Source organism: Portunus trituberculatus, chromosome 40, assembly GCF_017591435.1.
Source record: "Portunus trituberculatus isolate SZX2019 chromosome 40, ASM1759143v1, whole genome shotgun sequence".
Lineage (NCBI taxonomy): Eukaryota > Metazoa > Arthropoda > Malacostraca > Decapoda > Portunidae > Portunus > Portunus trituberculatus.
The window spans coordinates 11325104-11346602 of NC_059294.1; the positions used below are offsets into that span (position 1 = coordinate 11325104).

General features: G+C 37.6%; 2 protein-coding genes across 4 annotated transcripts in view; both read right to left on the reverse strand.

Annotated features, from left to right (window-relative positions):
* The window catches only part of LOC123515967 (methyl-CpG-binding domain protein 4-like), a 16035-nt gene extending 10178 nt beyond the window's left edge, over positions 1-5857 (reverse strand). For 2 of the 3 annotated variants that reach the window (XM_045274920.1, XM_045274919.1), the window contains exons 1-4: positions 5648-5857; positions 4319-4373; positions 2187-2997; positions 336-441 (exon numbers count right to left, since the gene is read on the reverse strand). In XM_045274920.1, coding sequence (XP_045130855.1) covers positions 336-441; positions 2187-2997; positions 4319-4373; positions 5648-5649 — 974 coding nt within the window. In that variant the 5' untranslated portion in view covers positions 5650-5857. Of the gene's footprint in view, positions 1-335; positions 442-2186; positions 2998-4318; positions 4374-5295; positions 5315-5647 lie in introns of those variants that run through there. The other variant, XM_045274921.1, reaches the window with a different exon arrangement.
* Positions 5858-8624: 2767 nt separating this feature from the next.
* LOC123516107 (gamma-tubulin complex component 3 homolog) lies at positions 8625-21069 on the reverse strand. The gene is made up of 17 exons (XM_045275201.1): positions 20859-21069; positions 19572-19747; positions 19308-19415; positions 18791-18995; positions 18442-18549; positions 18033-18151; positions 17572-17793; positions 16749-16916; positions 16355-16548; positions 16004-16155; positions 15390-15582; positions 15031-15235; positions 11702-11837; positions 11361-11581; positions 11117-11242; positions 10612-10746; positions 8625-10496 (listed from the first exon to the last, which is right to left on the reverse strand). Exons 1-17 carry the CDS (start codon positions 20920-20922, stop codon positions 10323-10325), a joined length of 2706 nt encoding a protein of 901 aa, XP_045131136.1. The 5' UTR covers positions 20923-21069; the 3' UTR covers positions 8625-10322.
* Between the last annotated feature and the right edge of the window lie 430 nt (positions 21070-21499).

Sequence of the window (21499 nt, forward strand, 5' to 3'; positions counted from 1 at the left end):
TAGCGGGTGGGCTTTGAGATAGGACGTACCCCAAAAAGTATCTCCTTTAGCCCATAAATTCCCGTGAAAAGCCCACATGGTAATAAAAAAAAAAAAAAAAAAAAAAAAAAAAGGGCATATGTCAATTTAGCCGTTTGATCTTAAGAGCTACTCTTCTCTTTACATAGGGAAGAGAGAGAGAGAGAGAGAGAGAGAGAGAGAGAGAGAGAGAGAGAGAGAGAGAGAGAGAGAGAGAGAGAGAGAGAGAGAGAGAGTGAGAGTGTGCAACAGGCAGAAAAAGGCATTAAATATGCATGCATAATACCAATTTTTTTTTATATATATTAAAACCTTACCTGAAATAATAAACATCATATTTCCCAGCAGATGCTCCACTGGTCCGCTGAACCACCACTCTGGACCATCCCTCAGGCACAGGCACATCCCCAGCCTCACCCATCACTGCAATATCAAAATATAACTGCTGAAATAATTGCCTCTGGAAAAATAAATACTTCTCTGATATCAATGACATTTTTTCACTTTTATTTTGAAATGATCACCTTTCCTTTTGTATTCTTAAAATTTTGAGAATTTTTTCTTGTTCAAAGTAATCACATATCTTTTAATTATCACTATAAAACTATTTTCTTCATGCAGCACATGAAGTAATCAATTTAAAATTTTCAAAAACTTTAATTATGACCAAGTTTGCATTTTTAAAACTTTTTTTTCTTTTAAGCCTTGTGGAGAGAGAGAGAGAGAGAGAGAGAGAGAGAGAGAGAGAGAGAGAGAGAGAGAGAGAGAGAGAGAGAGAGAGAGAGAGAATCTCTAAATTTTTATATACAGTGATAGCCTGGGATACATCTGCTCTGGCATACATCCAAACTGGCTTTCAACCCTTGCTCATGTCCAGAATTTCCATCAGCTTATTTCTGCTTGCCCAACTTGTGCATGTGCTACCAGTGGTACCACACCATGTGTTCCTATCCAAAAGATTCATCCCCACTTAAGCTCAGAGAAGAGAACGTATCCATCACAAACAAACGTGAGAACAAAATACATACATATCATGCATACATAAAGGCAACAATCTTCTACTTCAACTGCCACTGCAACACTTGAGACAGAGGCAGACAGGTCTGCAGTTAACCAGACTGATTGGACAGTTTCTTGTCAAAATTAAGTGTAGAAGGGGAATAGGGGAGTGGGGGGAGTCATGGGTTGGCAATTTTTGTAAAGTGTTTTGCAAACATAGTCATAGGATATAAGGGGTGCTAAGCTTCAAACCCTTAAGTCACTAGATACATTAGCACCCTATTGTGGTAATACTCAGAAGGACCGAAACCTCATTAGGGTTTTGGCCTGACCTCCCATTAGGATGATTAATTGATCTATGGGGTGATGCCATGCCTTCCACAGTCCACAACTCATTCAGGCCTTTAGAGGTGGACAGAATAGGAGTGAGAAAAAAAATCTTATGTGGCAATGCTGAAGGAGGGAAGGCATGCAGTTAACAAGTTCAGAGGAGCAGTTTGAAAGTAGAGGTTGAAGAAAACAAAGTTTGCTCTACCCAATAAAAAAAAAAAAAAAAAAGTCATCAAAACATCACCAAGTCAGTGTTTTGAGGTTTCTTTCAGTAAGCATTTTAAGTTCACCTGATTGTCAAGAAAATGATGTTGACAAATGCAGGAAGTCATCAACTTAGTAGAAGAGAGAGAGAGAGAGAGAGAGAGAGAGAGAGAGAGAGAGAGAGAGAGAGAGAGAGAGAGAGAGAGAGAGAGAGAGAGAGAGAGAGAGAGAGAGTAAAGATCATTTGCAAATAGCAGTTAGTGGCAAGACAGATCTCTGTGGGACACTATTCTTCATGGGATCTAAAGAACAACAGTTGTAGCAACATAACAATCACAGGAATATTCAAATAATAGGAGATAGATGGTTAAACCACATGAAGGAAGCTTAGAAATTCAAGGCATATATCACTTTATTGAGGTAGTTTGATGAGGCAAAAGTTTTAACTAAAATCACCAAGAATGTGAGACTACAATTAAGTAATAACTGGATCATTAGCAGGTCATCTTTTATAGAACTCAAACTAACAATCATATACTAATAATGTGAAAACCTATCTTTACACTTTGAATAAAACATAATTAATTCATCAGTTACACATTTTGCTGAGAACAATACAAGTCATGAACACTCACCTTTGGCAGGAGTTCTTCGAGGACTTTTACCAACTAGAGGGGAGTCTTTCTTCTTTGTTGCAACCCTTCTTCTGGCTGCTACGATGGGTGTCTTTGTCTCTTTCATGACATCTTTCACTTCAGTTGTCTCCTCTTTGATCTTCACATTCTCAATGTTTTCCCCACTTGCAGCAGTTTCATTTTCGATATTGTCAGAAGCATCAGCGTTTCCTTTTTCTGAGGCTGTCTTTTCACCTTTATCACTTTCCTTATTTTCTGTGGATTCTTCTGTTTTTATTTGTTTATCTTTTTCTTTAATTTGGTTGACACTGATATCACTACTTTTATCGTCACTCTTTGTTTCCTGAGTGCAGTCACCAGTCTTGTCATCCTGTTTCTTATCACTGCTTTCATCTATTTCCATCTTAACACCATCTTTTTTTTCTGTCTCTGATTCAACATTTTTGTTTTCTATATTTTCACTGGAATCTTTACCCTCACTTTTATCAATATTTTTGTTTGATTCTACATCTTTATTATCTGTATTTTCAGTGGAATTTTTACTCTCACTTACATCAGTATTTTTGTTGCATTCAACATCTTTATTTTCTGTATTTTCAGTGGAATCTTTATCATCACTTACAGAATCATCTTTGTTGTCTTTCTGTTCCACAACTTCCTGTGTATCATTGCTGGCCTTCTCCTCAGTACTGTTTCGTTCTTTTTTCACTGTGGCAGCTGACACAGTGTTGTCTTCTTGTTTGACTACTGTTTCATCTGATGTCCCATTCATGATTTCTTCTGAAGCACCTCTTTTTCTTTTAGCACTCTCCTAGAATTTATTAATTTCTATTAGGCCAGTGTCACACTATGCAGCGGTGCCGCTGCAACGGAAATGCATGCGCCGCCGCCGCACTGCCTGCATCCTGTCACACATAAGCAGCGATGTCGTTCAGTATCCCCAGAAGCCAGCGTGTATAGAGGTTGACTATCATGTTGTCAAAACTAAAAGTTATTTGTGCATCAGAAGCAGAAGGCTTACTGAAAAAACCAACTCGTCATAAACACTGGGTTCACCCATTTAACGCTGAACAAGAAACAAGTAAAAGATTTGAAAAGTTTTATGAGAATATATGAAAATATGATGAAAAATTTTTGTGAGTATTACAGGATGTCCAAACCTTCTTTTGATGAGCTGCTGGAAGTGCTGAGGCCTCATATCTCCAAGCAAAATACAAAGTTTCGAAGATCATTATCTCCAGAAGAAAGATTAACACAGTAAGATGAGGAGAAAAAAAAAAAAAAAAAAAAAAAACTATATATTCAGACTAAAAAACATGGGGATGTAATACGGTAACTACAATATATTATAATATTCATTTCCAAATGCAAGAAATAATCAAATGTACAAATAAAATATTCCTCAAATTAAAAAAAAATCTCCATAATCGAATCAAGTAGATGTTTAGTAAGGAGAATGAGGAGACACTACGTCAAATACTTGAAAGCCCTGTGAAGACATGAGTTGGGTATCTATGGTGCCATGATTGACAAGAGTTTGAGTTGGCCTTGCATGAATACACTGAATAAATAAATCAGTGTCAAACATCTTGTAACAATGGAGCGCTGGATGTGGCGCGGACGTCTGGTGTGACCACATGCATAGAACTATGTGTGATTTCCCACAACACTCGGTCGGATGCGGCGGTGCGGTGCTGACGCAGCATGCTGCGGCACAGTGCAGCGGAAACGGCAGCGCCGCACTAGTGTGATACCTCTCATTGGTTTGTGTGTGATATCACCACATGCGGCGCCGCATGCATTTCTGTTGCAGCACCGCTGCCGCATAGTGTGACACTGGCCTTGAGAGAGAGAGAGAGAGAGAGAGAGAGAGAGAGAGAGAGAGAGAGAGAGAGAGAGAGAGAGAGAGAGAGAGAGAGAGAGAGAGCAGGGGGGAGGGGAGAATACTCAAGACTACCATTACCATATCCTTACCACAACTGGCTGCTCATTTAATAGCACTGCTAAAAAAACTATTTTCACAAACAAAGCATTATTTAATTTTTACAATTACCTACATGAATCATATGCTATCATCTATTAATTTATAAGGGGTTTACCACACACAATACCTACTAAATCTGACTACTGACCTTAGGTCTGGCACTGTCTGACTGCACTATTTCAGCCACAGTCTTGATCTTGTTCCTGCAAATGGAAAACGGTTATCATTGAAAATTGACACATCTTGCCAAAAACAATTACATTAGATTAAGTCTGTTTTGGTTTAGTTGGTGCAGGAAACCAAAATAAAGTAAAAATCTGATGAGAAGGCAGAGGAACACGTTACGAAATATCAATTTTCAGTTTTAGCGATACACTTAAAAAGGGTAGTAAATTTCTGGAAAAAATAAATGAATTAATTAAAATAATTAAAACAGAGCACATATTAATGCATTTGAAACAAAGACAAGAGGAGAAGGAAGACCACAGAGCCCTGTGAGAGGTATTTATCAACACTGGCCCCACCACGAGGGGGTGTGCATATCACTGGTGAGCTTCCATAAGCCCGAGTGATGTCATAACCCTGCTATATATAGGTAGTGCACTAGGCAGAACACTGTAATCTTCTGTAGCATTATTTTGGAATGGAGGAAGCTAGAAGTAGTGTATGGTGTGCACAATCACCGGAGAGCTTTCGTAAGCCATGAGTGACATCATAACCCTACTCCAGTGCACTGTGGAATGCTGTGTTGCCATACCCATGGTTTTTATCATTTCAAAAATTCTCTAAACATTTTTTTCCTAAATTCAGCAGTAATTAATCAGGCAGGAAATTCAAAATTTTAAGGTTTCTGTAGTTTTGGAGCCTGATTTTTCAAAATTTTCCTGAGACTATATTTCGCATTTGTAAAAAGACCTAAGATGAAAAAAGGGCCACATTTAGCAAAGGAAATACTTGTTATAAATTCTTATATAATTCATTTGTTACCAATACACTGGATATCTGCACAGCAGTGAAGATATACTAAGTATTACACTAAGTCCATAGAGAAAAAAAAAAAAAAAACCGCATAGAATATGGTACAGGTACATAAATATGACACGATTCAGGTCATAGACAACTGACCTGCCCCAGTGGAACCCATAACTCAAACTGTTCGGGTCACGTGCCTCTTATGTTTGTAACAGAACCTAAAGTTTGTAAGAATAATGCATGCAAGTTGGTATTTTCCACGAAATCACTAATTATTCTTAAGATATCTGCATTAGAAGGTAGTATTTCCTTATGGTTAGGCGGGGGCAGCGTCTGGCTGCTTGACAAAGGTGTAGGCCAGGCCATCACAGCCGCCGCCGCCGCCGCCACCCGCCGCGGCGTCACCGTGTGTTGCCCTCCTCTCCCTCACTGTCTCATGCTCGGGCCTCTTGTTGTCCCTACATCATTACTGGCGTATCTACCACAGCTCTCACACAATACTCACATTATGAATCCTTATGCAGCGCAAGATTAGCGTGAACCGAGCAGGAAGAACAACGTTCTGCTCGCTGCGTCGCGGCGCCACAACAAACTTGTCCTGCCGCTGGCTGGCCTAGACTTGGTTTTAGTCCAAATGTCACTAGTTCATCTACTTCACCTCTGCTAAGTTCATACGTAAATTAATTGTAATAACACACATTTATGAGATTTTCTTTTTTTTTGCCATGAAAGGCAATTTTCTTTGACATTTTAAAGACGTTGATATCATACTGAAGTCAGAGATCGTGCATTTCTCCCAGCGTCCACCATCAAAGGTCCTCCACCGAGACTAGAGTTTTTGGCGGTAATGGTTATCAAACTATTTTAAAAGCAGTTTATCTGTTGAGCATTGTCTTACAAGAATATTTATTATTTTTTTGCAGTAAATTTGTAAACAAATGGTGAAAATAAAGTTTTATATTGCACTTTACTCATGTCAACAAAATTAATTTTAGACGATGCAATTCCATGAATGTACATTTGTTTTATTCAGTCGATTTGCTTGAATATTCCTGAATGACACCATTGTCCTTCAAATCAAGTTGATCACTCATTAATTGCAATCCACCAACTTTCTCATTCGGTGTCTATCTCAGTGCTGAGGCCTAAAAAAGAAAGAAAAAAATCCTCTTCACTGAGTTGTATTTGTCCTGTCTTCTTTGACGTTCAGTCATGCACTCGACGAACCCCTCCCGTGAAATGTATACACATAATGGGGTTTACACGAGGCAATACGCGTCTGCAAACACCTAGGTAGCAGGTTTCACCCTAATTAAATCTTTGCAGGGGTATTGCATCTAGATTTGACTTATATAATCTATCTACATATCTTGTATTATTTACACTACTAATACATATTTTCTACAAAGTGATCAGTTTGAGCCCACTAATTACTTTTAGTTCAACAGTAATTAATTATCTTAGTTATTCAGGAAGAAAATCAATCTTGTACCTTCAATTACATTCTTGTTAACTGGTGTTTTTATTTATCTATTTGTAATATGACAGGAATGAGCTAATTTCATAAGATCCTTTCTCCATATTTCATGTTGTCAAGTTTCTTAAACTTAGGAATATAATCTGGTATGAACAATATGTATACCTCTCAATTGAATTCATTCAACATGTTAATGCATATCTATTAACATTAAATTGGAAATTCATATATCAAAATGAAATGCACACTTGTTTTCCTGTTTTTATCATCAAATTTGCTGCAAGAAATTCTTTTATTTTCCTTTCTACTATCTGTAACATTTCAATTATAATTATTACTTCATAACTTTTATTCCTTGCTTAAATGCTGTAAGTTATTATTATTATTTTTTTTTTTCTGTTTAACACCATAGATAGCATCTGTCCTTGTATGGAGTACTCTTCACATGCTTGGGGGTTTCCACTCAAAGTTTTATTAGATATGGTGGAATCAAAAGCTTTTCATCTCATCAACTCCCCTCCTCTGATTGACTGTCTTCAGCCTCTTCCTCACCGCCAAAATGTTGCATCTCTTCCTACATTTTATCACTATTTTCACGCTAAATGCTCTACTGATCTTGCTAACTGCATGTCTCCTCTCTGCCTGTGGCCTTGCTGCACAAGGCGTTCTTCTTCCTCTCATCCCTATTCTGTCCAACTCCCTAATGCAAGAGTTAACCAGTTCTCTCAATCATTCATACCTTTCTCTGGTAAACTCTGGAACTCCCTGCCTGCTTCTATATGTCCATCTTCCTACAATTTGACTTCTTTTAAGAAGGAGGTTTCAAGACATTTGTTCCTGACTTTTAGCTAATTCTTTATCAATCTTTAAGGGAAGTGGCATTTCAAGTGGGCCTTATCTTAAATCTTTTGTTGCCCTTGGCTGGTTTTCCCTCCTGGCAATAAAAGCTTTTCTACCTTCCTTCTCATTATGTACAATGAAAATGCTTGCAAGTATCAAAACTACACTTTAAACATATTAATAAAATTTATTTTTGCTTCTTACCTGACACACCTAAATAATTCAATGTGTACCATACAATCATTGGTACCACATAAGTTCAGGAATGTATGTATAAAACTTCAGGCCATCAATGAACAGTCATGTGTATCATTACTGGCACTGTACAATTACAAGTCTTTAGGGTCATCAGATAACACAAAACTGCTCATGTGTTTTAGATACTACATTCAGTATAAACACAACTCACTGAACAATGAGAATAATCCATTTTGAAGGGATCCTGTCAGACTGCTTCCCTCACATGTATCCACTTAACTTCCTAATACATGGTTATCAATGAAACTCAATAACTTTCACTCAGATGACAGTTTTTCTGACAACGTGCTCTGGTATGGGATGATTACGTCTTCAATATTTCTTTGTTCTGAGTTTCAAATATGCTAAATCCTTACATCAAACAACAATATTCATTCATAAATACATCTGACCACAATCAAACTATATCAAAATATATCACCTTTTGGTAGGATATGCAGGGTTTAACTTTATAGCTCAGCAGGCTGAGTAATGTAACAGTACCTGGTATCCTCCTGACCTCACTAAGCACATTCTCACCCATTACCTTGAACTTTCATCTACTACAATGGCTGCTTCTCGAAACTTGGCAGTAAATAGTTTACAGTGCAATAAATCTAAGCACCTGGCCACTGAGGAAGCAATAAATTGAGTCACAAAAGCAATTTCACCTGATATGGAATGACATTTTGGCACTGATAGAAAGGAAGCTAACCGAGAATACTGGAGAGAGAGAGAGAGAGAGAGAGAGAGAGAGAGAGAGAGAGAGAGAGAGAGAGAGAGAGAGAGAGAGAGAGAGAGAGAGAGAGAGAGAGAGAGAGAGATATATATATATATATATATATATATATATATATATATATATATATATATATATATATATATATATATATATATATATATATATATATATATATATATATATATTCTGAACATCTACATAATAAAAGTCAGATAACAAATCTTCAATTAAGAAGCCCTTTTTTTTTTTTTAATATTTCTAATCCAAAAAGCAAAATGCACAAGAAAATACATGTAGCACTCAGCCCATATTAGAAAATATGTTCTGCTGCTACATGAAGATAAAACTTCTTAGAAGATTAGCCTACTTGGTGATGTTAAATTCAAGTGTCACACACAAAAAAAAAGAGGGAAAAAGGCTTAACATTTTATAGTGACTGATTAGTCTCACTGTCAGACCCTGAATTTTGGACATTGTGAGTCTATCTATAGTGAATATTGTTAACTAATGCTTTACTGTTCATGGTTTGTCATTAATGTATTACAAAATGACATGTAAAACAGTACTTATTTTGTTAATTCATCTGGAACAGAAGTCTTATTAATTTGCATATAATATTATCAGCAAGTGAAAGTCTCACATTTATGGTGACATCCTAAGACCTATTCTGCTCTCAATATGGAGCCACCTTGGATGATATGGAATAATCAAGTTCATGAAAGTGATTTGACAAGCACCTGATGAATGATCAGTAGATACTTAGGACGGAATATAAAATTTTAAATTTCATTGCCTTCCCTAAAAATTACATGACTTCAACAACATTTTTTTTACTATATCCACTAGCATCATTCCATGATTCTTATAACAGCAGTAATCAATGATGGTTTTTTATATCAAAGAGTTATAGCTTGCATTGATCATGTGCAAGCTTGAATGAGAGTATACTGAACCCATCATTAGCATGCAACATTACTTACTTAAATCACATAAAATACTGATATTCTTGTAATCATTGTTCTGAATTTCTCTTTAATTTTTTGCACAAAAAGTACCTTCCCTGTCCCCACAAAAAAAGAGAAAAAGCTTGAACCACTGAGAAATGGCAGTTCTATTAAGCCAGTGCACACACTTTTGCTTCTCTTAATGAATTTCATGATCAAGTATTGGTGCTGTGGTTACATCTAACAATGTCAGAAATTAGAAGATTCATGTTGCTCAAGAAAACAGTAGTAAATACATATTAAAACATGCACATAACATCAGGCACATGAAGTGTATTTGCTAACATACATATCAAAACTACTGCAATAGATAATCCTCAAAGTGAAATAAAAAATATATACATGATAACTTTCGTGCATTCAAAAAGCATAATTCAGCTACAATGTGGTGTAAGAGTTATTTATTAGAAAAACTGAATCTAGGTTATTACTGGCTTCAAGCTGCAGGATAATATGAGTTATGATACAGCATTTGTACTCATGTTTAACATACCTGCAAAATATGCTAAATAAAGCTAATATAGGGCAAAATCTTAGCAATATAATGATGCTACTTAACATCCTGAAGTCTTCACTGACAACCCCATGGCACCATAAGTCCTTCACTGCTTTCTGCTAACATATTGATTTCACTGACCTTATCGTGTTTTTGGCTTTAGGTCATCCTATTCTGTTGATGATGAGGAAAGTGATGTCATATAAGATTAATGGTACAGCCTCACAGGTCACAACCCTCATCCTCTTGGCAACTAAGTGTCTAATGATTGATTTGTGCAAATTAGAAGCTACTGCATCCCTTGCACAACAGTGGCCGACACATCTTCAGCACAGGTAGGACACAACACAGCATCCTTGCGTGAACATCACAGACAAAATATCCTCACTGGCAGAAGGAGGTGCCCATGCTCTTCCGTTTGTGGTGGTAGGTGAGACGCTGGTTGAGGCGATGGTCACGCCGATGGTAATACTCATTGAAATCAAGACGGGTGCTCAGCAAGTGAAGGTTTTGGTCATCGTGTTGTGCCAGCATCAGTAAAAATGACTGAACCATGTCCTGCAAAATGATAAAAAAATTTTAGAATATATCTGTAGATTACAAATCTGATTTTTTTTACACTGTATACTTCTACATAGGTCATGGAAGGAGTATCCAACAGGCTTCTAATTACCTGATATGTCTGGGTGTTGATCCTGAGATCAGACTTCAATTTGGGCACAACCTTAGAAGTGAATTCTTTTCTTCTTTTCCTTTCTATTTCCTGTTGTTCTTTTGAGGTTCCAAAGTCACCAGCTACTGTTCTAGTCTGAAAAAAAAAAAAAAAAAAAAAAAACTAATAAAGCCCCTATTTCTCTCGTAACTCATTTTCATCCAATGACAATAATAAAACAGCCAAAAAAGTAAACAAATATGACAGATCAGTGTAATTTCAACTATACTGAAATTTTTCATGTAGACATCATGTAATGTTTTCAATGTGGTTTTACAATGTCAATTCTTATTCCATAAACATCCATGTGAGACATTATTTCTTTTAAAAACTCTTCTCATAAAAATAAGAAGCTAATGGATATTTTATTTTCATTTCCTCTTAAGTCTTAATCCTATTTTGGAATTCTTTCAGGTGTGAGCGTAATTCAATAGTGCAGTAGCAGAAAAAAAAATATTATTCGTACCTTGATCTCCAAAAGGGCATTTTTACGGGCATTAACTTCAGCTGATACAGTGTGAGATAACCTCTCTTGAAGAGCTCTCAGGTTTTGAATGAGATTGTAAAATGTTCTTAAATGAGTTCTTACTTCCTGCAAGTGAATATCATAAAGCATTAGGAAAGCATCTACCTCATACCAATATCAGAAAGACTGTACATAATATGTAAAACACAATGACTATATAAATTATGGAAAGTTATCAAAATACCTTAGACTCTGCATCAAGCAAAGCTCCAGCAACAATTCTCTTCAAAAAATGGTTATGGGCTGCAATAACATCATCAAGACTCTGTGCAGTTTTGAGCAGGTTCATGAGGTCATGCCAGGCACACTCCAACACCTCAAAAGTCATGTAATATTCCATCTGATGGACAAGGTGGACCATTTCCTGGGTTAACAGCTGAACTCCATGCAGCACAACCCCCAGCTCTGATTGAAAGGAAGTTACAAAAGCACTTTATAAGTGGATGATGTTAAAGTCATCATAAATAAGTTGAAATTAAATAGAAAATGTTTGAAGACTAATGATGAGTTATATATTTGCCTCACCTGGGAGTTCTCTACAAAGTTTTGATGTAGCAGCTTGTTCCTTCCAAATGTCTGAGAGAATCATCTCCATTCTCTTGTCTTTCCAAAGGGCGTTGAAGAGCATCAGGTACTGACGCATGCACTCTGCTGTAAAGACCTAAAACCAATATTATAAATTCTACATGAAGCAAGGTGGAAGCTGTGTTTCACATATCCATTCTTCTATTCATAAATCATGTGTTAACTGTAATCATCCTCTCTGTGGGTGATTTTTTCTTCTTAGTCTTTATTGGTAAAACTAAAGTCACTACTTTTTTATTATTTATGTAGGAGAGAAGGCCAGCCAAGGGCAACACAATGAGAGAGAGAGAGAGAGAGAGAGAGAGAGAGAGAGAGAGAGAGAGAGAGAGAGAGAGAGAGAGAGAGAGAGAGAGAGAGAGAGAGAGAGAGAGAGAGAGAGAGAGAGAGAGAGAGAGAAAACACTTGATGCTGGTTCTCTAAAAGATAAGGTTATCCAAATTATAGAGCAAATATCTTGACATCTCTCTCTCTCTCTCTTAAAAGAAGTCAAGTCGTAGGAATATGGAAATACAGAAGCAGGCAGGGAGTTCTAGAGTTTACCAGTGAAAGATATGAATGATTGAGAGTACTGGTTGATTCTTGCATTAGAGAGTTAGACAGAAAAGGGATGAGAGGAAGAAGAAAGCCTTGTGCAGCAAGGCTGCAGTTAGCATCATCAGTAGAACAGTCAGCATGAAAACAGCAATAAAAGATAAAAGAGATGCAACATTTTGGTGGTGAGAAAGAGGCTGAAGGCAGTCAGTCAGAAGAGCGGAGTTGATAAGACGAAAAGCTTTTGATTCCACCATATGTAATAAAACTGTGTGAGTGGAACCCTCCAAACATGCGAACAGTACTCCATACAGGGGCGGATAAGGCCCTTGTACAGAGTAGGCAATTGGAAGAGCGAGAAAAATTGGTAGAAATGCCGCAGAATGCCTAAGTTCATAGAAGCTGTTTTAGCAAAAGATGAGATGTGAAATTTCCAGTTAAGATTATGAGTAAGAGACAGATCGAGGATATTCAGTGTGGATGAGGGAGACAGTTGAGTGTCAATGAAGAAGAGGGGATAGTTGTCTGGAAGGTTGTGTTGAGGTGACAGATGGAGGAATTAAGTTTTTGAGGCATTGAAAACTACTAGATTTTCTCGGCCCCAATTGGAAATCTTAGAAAGATCAGAAGTCAGGCGTTCTGTGGCATCCCAGCATGATCTGTTGACTTCTTGAAGGATTGGATGTTTCTGAAAGGACGGGGAAAGATGTAGGGTGGTAACATCAGTGTAGGAGCGGATAGGGCAAGAAGATTGGTTAAGATCATTAATGAACAATAGAGAGTCGGTGACAGGACAGAACCCTGAGGAAGCAGTTTGGAAATCAAAGCTTTAAGCCAGACTCTATCAAAAGCTTTTGATATGTCTAATGCGACAGCAAAAGTTTCAATGAAATCTCTAAAAGAGGATGACCAAGACTCAGTAAGGAAAGCTAGATCACCAGTAGAGTGACCTTGATGGGAAGCCATACTGGCAATCAGATAGAAGATTATGAAGTAACAGATGTTTAAGAATCTTCCTATTCAGGATATATTCACAAACTTTAGACAAGCAAGAGATTAAAGCTATAGGATGGTAGTTAGAGTGATTAGAATGGTCACCCCTTTTAGGAGCAGGCTAAATGTAGGCAAGCTTCCAGCAAGAAAGAAAGATAGGAGTTGACAGACAAAGTTGAAAGAGTTTGGCCAGGCAAGGTGCAAGCACAGAAGCAGTTTTTGAAAACAATAGGAGGGACCCACTCAGGTCCATAAGCCTTCTGAGGGTTTAAGCCAGTGAGGCTATGAAAAACATCATTACAAAGAATTTTGATTCAAGACATGAAATAGTCAGATGGAGGAGGAGAGGGAGGGACGAGGTCAGAATCATCCAAGGTGGAGTTGTTAGCAAAGGTTTGAGAGAAAAGTTCAACTTTAGAGACAGAAGAGATGGCAGTGGTACCATCAGGATGAAATAAAGGAGGGAAAGATGAAGAAGTAAAGTTATTGGAGATGTTTTTGGCAAGATGCCAGAATTCTTGAGGGGAGTCTGAGTTTGAAAGATTTTGACATTTTCTATTTATGAAGGAATGTTTGGCAAGTTGAAGAGACTTAGCATGATTCCGGGCAGAAATATAAAGTGTGTGAGATTCAAGAGATGGATGGCTCAAGTACCTTTTGTGGGCAACCTCTCTATCATGGATACCACAAGAACAGGTTGTGTTAAACCAAGGTTTAGAAGGTTTAGATTGAGAGAGAGAATGAGGAATGTATGCCTCCATGCCAGACACTATCACCTCTGTTATGCATTCAGCACACAGAAATGGGTCTCTGACACAGAAACAGTAATCATTCCAAGGAAAATCAGCATAATACCTCATCAGGTCGCCCCAACTGGCAAAACGCCAGAGGCACCTCCGCTTAGGGGGATCCTGGGGAGGGATTGGAAAAATAGGGCAAGATACAGAAATGAGATTGTGATTGGAGGAGGAGGAGGAGGGTAACAGCATAAGCAGAAGGATTAGAGGTAAGGAAGAGATCAAGAATGTTGGACGTGTCTCCAAGATGGTCAGGAATATGAGTAGAGTGCTGCACCAGCTGCTTTAGGTCATGGAGGATAGCAAAGTTGAAAGCTAGTTCACCAGGATACTCAGTGAAGGGAGAGGAAAGCCAAAGCTGATGGTGAACATTGAAATCTCCAAGGCTGGAGATCTCTGCAAAAGGGTAGAGGGACAGAATGTGCTCCACTTTGGAAGTTAAATAGTCAAAGAATTTACTATAGTCAGAGGAGTTAGGGGAGATGCACAGCACATGTAAATTTAGTTAGAGAGTGACTGTTGAGTCTAAGCCAGATGGTAGAAATCTTGGAAGATTCAAGAGCGTGGACACGAGAGCAAGTTAAATTGTTGCGTACATAGACGCAACATCCAGCTTTGGAACGAAAATTAAAATAGAGAAGTACGAGGGAACAGAGAAGAGGTTACTGTCAGTTGCCTCAGGCAGCTGTGTTTCGGTGAAGAAAAGAAGATGAGGTTTAGTAGAGGAGAGGTGGTGTTTCACAAATTGAAAATTAGATCTAAGACCGTGAATGTTGCAGAAGTTTATGTAGAAAAAGTTAAGTGAGGTGTCAAGACATTTGGGGTCATCATCAAGAGAGCAGACCAACCTGGGGACATTTCTGGTGTGTGTGTGTGTGTGTGTGTAAGTGCATGAAGTTTTGAATAATCTAGGAAAGACTTAAACATCATATAAAAGATAATACTTACTGTGCCAATAGGGCCATCAACGTGGTAGTCGAGACTGAACACATCCCATCCCAAATCCCCAGGAGAAATCTCAAGAAGCCTGACATCCAGCCGCTTCAAGATGTCTGGTTCCTCATACTGAGCATTACTGGCAACCACAGCAGTCTCCAAAAGGGATGACAGATTATGCGGATAGAGGTTGGTGGCTGGCTTGTCGAGTTCAGGACTGGAATTGTAATACTCAATATATACAATACTGCTTTGGCGAAAAAAGAAAAATAAACATATGAGTAAATGTATATGTGTTTACTACATGACCAGTCTTCTTTATGTAATACAATCCACTACACTTCTATTACATATGTGCTACATAGGATTACTTGAGTATTTCCATGAGGTAATGGATGAAGTCGCCTTGGCCCAGCAAAAGGTAGCGCCGCAATGCCCGGAGGTGGTCCATCAACTTGTGACGGGTCATAATTTCTTCTAGCACGTGGCGGGATGTCTCTCTGAATGTTAGTCCAATGAGATTCTCTAACTGGCAATTTTCATCTTGCATAAATAATGATTCCACTGAAAAAAAAGTTAGATTTTAATCAGCTTGATGGTTTCAAAAGAAACACTGAAAGAACACATATTTCTATGAAATAGATTGTCTTTAAAATTGCAACAAAATATGTAAAAATAACTCAAGTGTATTATAAATTTCCTAGTTGCTGTTCATATCAATATAAATGAGGGGACAGTTCAAAATTTATTAATTTTCTAAAACTTTTAGACATCTCTTTTTGAGGTAACTTGAACATATTCAATGATGAATTAATATACAAAATTAAACATAGCTTTCATTGGTCACCCTAAAAAGAGGACAAATCAATGTTCAGATTGAAATAGACAGACAAACAATACTCATGAACTGGATATCTGGCCACCCTAACCACTACTAAGTGATGAATCAATATAAAGCTTTTCCCTTGATACAGAAGCCACCCACCTGTGGTTTGTTGTAAAGCAGCCTTGATGGCTTCTCTACCAGCTATAGGTGCCCGAAAATGGCAAACATTACGAAGAAAGTTCAGAGATTTCCCAGATGCTAAAACTCTTTGTGCCTGAGATCTGGTAATGAAACTTGGCAGCATGGACCATCTGGAATACAATAACCAAGTGAATATGACATAATAACTTGAATGTAAAAAAAAATTCTGAGGATCATATTTAGAGTAACATGTATAGGATAAGTAAAAAAATGGAAAGTACAGAGGACATCTAGCATTGGAAGAGAGTTTGCTGATCAAACAAAGGAGTGAAAGTTCCAATTAGATAAGTGCAGATGCAGTTTGCACACCTTATGGAGTACTTGTCATGCCACAGCCTGTCATCTGCCACAGTGGGATCAGAGGCAATAAAGAATTCATGGTGAGGATCCTCCAAGGCACCATCCAAGAGCCACTGGGTCAGCATGACATACACAGGAGTGCAGGCACGGGTGAGCACCTTACACACAATGGCTCTGTGTCCTGGGTTCCCATGACGTAAGTGCTGTAATTTGGGGAATATCATAAATTATTAGTGCCTTTCTTCTCATTCTTTACACTTTCAGTCCTATCTACATATTTTTGTTGCTTGTGGCTCATTTGCTTCTGTTATTTAGCGAGTCATCACATATATAATTTACAATGACCACCAAAAATCTGTCTGGCTAGAAGCTATTATTCACAAAACTTCTCGTTAACTCAGACCTGGTATATGGATGAGACACAGGCACCGCCATACACCTTACGAGCAGCATGTGTAAGGAAGGCAAGGGCTCTCAGCTGTGCTCGGGGCTCCAGAGTCCACATCACTAACCGTCGGAGAGTAAGTCCACGTGATGGCTCCCCAAGTGGTGTGTCTCCTCCATCCTGGATCTGTGTCAATGAAAATAACATTATTTATTAAATAAATGTAACAGTTTACTGCAAAACAACTGCTGCAGCAAATCACATCATAGCATTGCAGTCATTCATAAATACTTCATAATTCATGTCTTCACAATTACCACTATCTAGATTCCTCATGCTACTTTCATAAGGCAGTTTTCCTTGCTAACCACCCATAGAACACCCATGGATTATAGCAGATCAATGCTCCATGCAGTTTCCAACAATGCATATCTTTGTAAATTTGTCTCCAAGGCAATACTTACAATGTCTCACTGGTATGTGACCACAGATAAGGGCAACTGAACATATCAGTACACATCTTTCATGACACATATTAGTCTGCACACACTTATTCAAAATTTAGCTTTATTCCAGAGTAACATTTGCAAAAACTGATACATTTTGCAACACCATAACAATGCTAAACTAGTATTAATTTGTATTTTAAAAGTATCATTCAAAATCTCAAGCAGAAAGAAACTGTGAAAAATTGGCTTAGCAAAGACAACAAGAATCTTTATTATTTACTATTTTTCTATGATGGTGGCATATGCTCTTATTGTTGCAGCTGTGAAATGATTAAGGAATGCACCAGTAGCACTACATATATCATCAAATGTTGCACTACAGATTAGCATACCTGTGCTTCAAGAAGAGCAATCAGTCTGCAGTAATCATTAAGTTCCTCTCTCAGTGCCAGCACCAATGACTGATTAACAAGTCCAGCAGCTGTTCTGTCTGCAGTGCGTTCATTCCCTGCTATGGTTCCTCCCCACTCACAGAAATCTTTGACTTGACTGTACAACCAGCCAACATCTGACAACTTGAGAATGATTTCCTTCTGACTTGGTGACAAACGTACCTGATAAAATTGAACATTGGATATTTCAGGATTACAAAACTTGTATTCTTGTGGCTATGGAGTAAAGAAGAAAAAGAAGGAAAGAAGAAAAAAAATAAATATATTAATTAGTATTTACACTTAAAACTTCTCAGTCTTGCATAAAATAGTAATGATGTGTTATTAAAATTGTTCCAAGAAATGCCAAACCTAAAGATCCACCTCTTTTATTTCAAAGCAGTCTTGAATCTGAACTTTACCTTTGGGTCTAATCTATAACCATCTTTATTTGAATCCATCTTGATAATTTTTCCTTCAATTCCTTGAAAGATGAAGAGAACATCCCTGATCAAGGTTTTCTCTGTTATATCTATCAAAGCTGAAAATAGATAAAAAAAAAGAAGAAAAAAAAAAAAATTAGACAAATGTCTATGTACAATAAAAAACTTTTTAACTAGGTATTTGTCAGAGTTCTTTTCAAAATAGTTCACCAGTCTCACTTTTTTCATACATTTTCTTAACCAGGATAGAGTTTCCCAATTATACATCACTGTGGTACTAACACAAAAATGTAACTGAATTTCATCAAAAGACTGACTCAGGCACCTGAAACAATGTATTCACAGAGTAATAGGTTTGCACTGATGGCAGTACAGAAAAAATATCTACCTTCTTTTTTTGCTCCCTTTTTTGGTGTAGTTGGCTTCAGTGGTAAGTGTTCACTAGATGGTGAGATAGGCTGAGATTCATGAAGGGAGGGTTCATCTGCTCCTGAAGCTAGAAGAGTATTCTAAATAAATACATATATAAAGTCATATTACCTCACTTTTTACCAGCTGTTATAATCTAATATCTTTCTATGTTACTCAAATACTTAATAGCAAAATAGGAAATGTACTGTAGCCAAAATCACTTACCTCCTGATTTACTTAAACCTGTGTCCTTTTGATCATAGTGAAATAGTCCAAGCAAAGTGTCTACATACATAGGTACATTCACATTAACTGGTGGCCAATACCTTTGTAAATAGCAGCCAGGCGAGATACTCGACTACTTCCCGAGATGTTGGGTGACCTGGGTTCCCTTGCTGATGGGGTGACAGAACGAGGTGGAGTGTTTGGCATTGAGCCTTCAGGAGCAGATTTTCTCTCCTGATGCTGATGTAGCTTTGGTAGTGGAAATGCCTCTTCATTTCCATGTCCATTGCACAATCCATTTTCATACTAGTGAGTAAAAATCCAACATTATGCCTTCTAACAGTCAATGTTTTATCACACAATAAGGAGAAAATAAAAAGACATCAGTAAGCACAGTGGGGAAAAATACAAGTGAAGTTTAGGTATATTCAAGGTAAGAAAATAAGATTTCTTTCAGCACAATGAATGTCATTTCAGCTTGAATTTAACTCCTAAAGCAATGTGTTTGTGTAGGGGAGAGTATAGTTTCTATAAAATATAAACCATTGATAGAGAGATGGAGCTTAACATGTTACTCTACTTCAAGAATAATGTCCAATGTATATTGTAGTCACTTACTGCAAAATTTTCAGGAGCATGAATCCTTTGATCCTTGATGTGACCACAGCTGTCTTGACTTAAAGATAGGAAAAATGTAAGGATACCGGTCTTGTTACGCAGTACAGCCTGTGGAACAAAAGTATGGAACATTAACTGCCATATATTTTTACATATATTTCATATTTAACAAAACTTCTCTTTTTATGTATGCAATACATGTTATAATTCATCTTACACTTCTTTTCAAAATTCTATATCATTACAAAACTGAATACAACTCACCGACTTCAACAACCTGTTCATCAAACTTGAAAACCGTGCGGCATCATCAATTCTCTTTTCTCTCACCAAACGGCGTTTGATTCTATCAGCAACTACATTGTGGTCTTTGAGCATAACATTTGATGGACTCTCATTTAGAAGACTCACAGCCATGTGAAAATGACTAGCCAATCGATCTGTAAGTCAGAGAGGTAAAGCTTTCTAATACAGCCATATCAGATACAACCATGAAACTCACATATCATGTAAAAGGGTCTGCAACCTTGCCACATATGAAAGCTTTCCAAGGTCAGTTCAGTTACAGTTTTCTTTAGTTTTAGAGATGAGTTCAGGTGCTCTTATTAAGGCTCACCGTCATTTGTTATTAATAATGTGGCTACTCAGTCGATGGAGGTGAAGCAAGCGGTGCCAGTTTTCAGCAGGAAAACATCACTTTATCAAGATATTTAGCAATAACAATACTGTATTCAAGATGCAATATACAGACATACAGGAGAGGTTCCATGTGTTTATTAACAAAGCTGTATATATCTCCATCTCCCTGACAAGCTCTTCACCTCTTAGCTAAGGCACAAGGGTGTGAAATTTTTTTTATTGTTCATTACGTTGGATAATTACCTAGCGGGGAGGGGACCCCTGGGGGACCGCAGCCCCACGGCTAGGAAAGGTTAAAAACAAAATTGTAATTAGTGAAAAATCCTGTGCACTTTTCAATACCCATATTTTGCCATGTTCTCATTCCTCACCCAAAACTCGATTTCCCACATGCTCACAATATTGTTTGGAAGGATGGGGAGTGTGGGGGAATATAGATTAATAACAATACGTAAAAAAAAATAATAATTACCTTAAGAGAATATCAGATATATTCAAAGCTCAACACACAAAAAGTACCTGTGGTGAGAACACTACCCCGATCACTAGCTATACAGAGATAATTATTGAGAGAACCCTGCTAGATCAATGCATGAATTATTCATCCTAAATGTTGGACACAAACTACAGAAACACCAGGTCTCTGTGGATGTACACTGCACCCATACATTGAATCCCACGGGAAATAAAAGATAGAACAGTGAGTACAGAAGCGTCACCCATGGAAACATACTGGTGAGTCACATCCCCTCCTCACAATAACGAATGTAACCTTAAAATATCCTTAAGTCTGCTTCTCTCTAAATGACTCTGCCCCACAAGCAAGGCTACAAATACTTAAGACTGTATTGCTTTGTGTTTGCCACGTATAGACCCACTGGGCTGAGTGGCAACATGTAGGGGACCACTCACCATCGCTAATCCCTGTGACGTGGGAACACAGCCTCTTGAGCAGCGTGTTGGATGCATCCATCATTCCTGCTGCTTTGGGCGATAAGATTACTGTACTTGAGAAAACTTGTCATAAAATAGCGAGTATCGACCACCTCCGTAGTTCTCATGGCGCCATTTATTTTTGTTTTGTGTTGGTGTGAGCGCTGCTGGCTGATTGGTCGACAGCGGAATGTGTGGCCAATCACCAGCCAGCTCTATGGGCACCTTGTTTTGGTGATCCGCGTCTGCTGCATATTGTATACTTTTTAAAATTATGATCACAAATTATCAATATAGGAAAGCTTATTATCTATATATGAAAAACATAAAGTATAGGAATGAAGTATACGGTATATTCACTTACATGCTTCCCAACAATACAATACATCACGCCATATCTGCTAAATATCGTACGTGAACTTTCGCATGCTCATCACAGTTACGAAGTTATGGAAAATTCATCATCTATATCCAAAAAATTATACAAACGAAACGTGCAAAATGTAGGTGCATGAGTGAAATATATTTTCCCTGGGAGCAGTTATTTACCTTTATTTTTGTTTATTTTCATTTTTACCCTTTGTGATGTAAATTTATTAAATCTTACATAGATACAAAAT

What these genes read in the sequence shown, in the direction of transcription:
- LOC123516107 (XM_045275201.1), bottom strand. Translation starts at nt 20,922, where the DNA reads ATGATGGATGCATCCAACACGCTGCTCAAGAGGCTGTGTTCCCACGTC. An exon ending in GTGTCTCATCCATATACCAG is followed by an intron (nt 16,549 to 16,748) that starts GTCTGAGTTAAC and finishes CCCAAATTACAG; the next exon opens with CACTTACGTCATGGGAACCC. An exon ending in TGCTTTACAACAAACCACAG is followed by an intron (nt 15,583 to 16,003) that starts GTGGGTGGCTTC and finishes CTTTTTTTTCAG; the next exon opens with TGGAATCATTATTTATGCAA.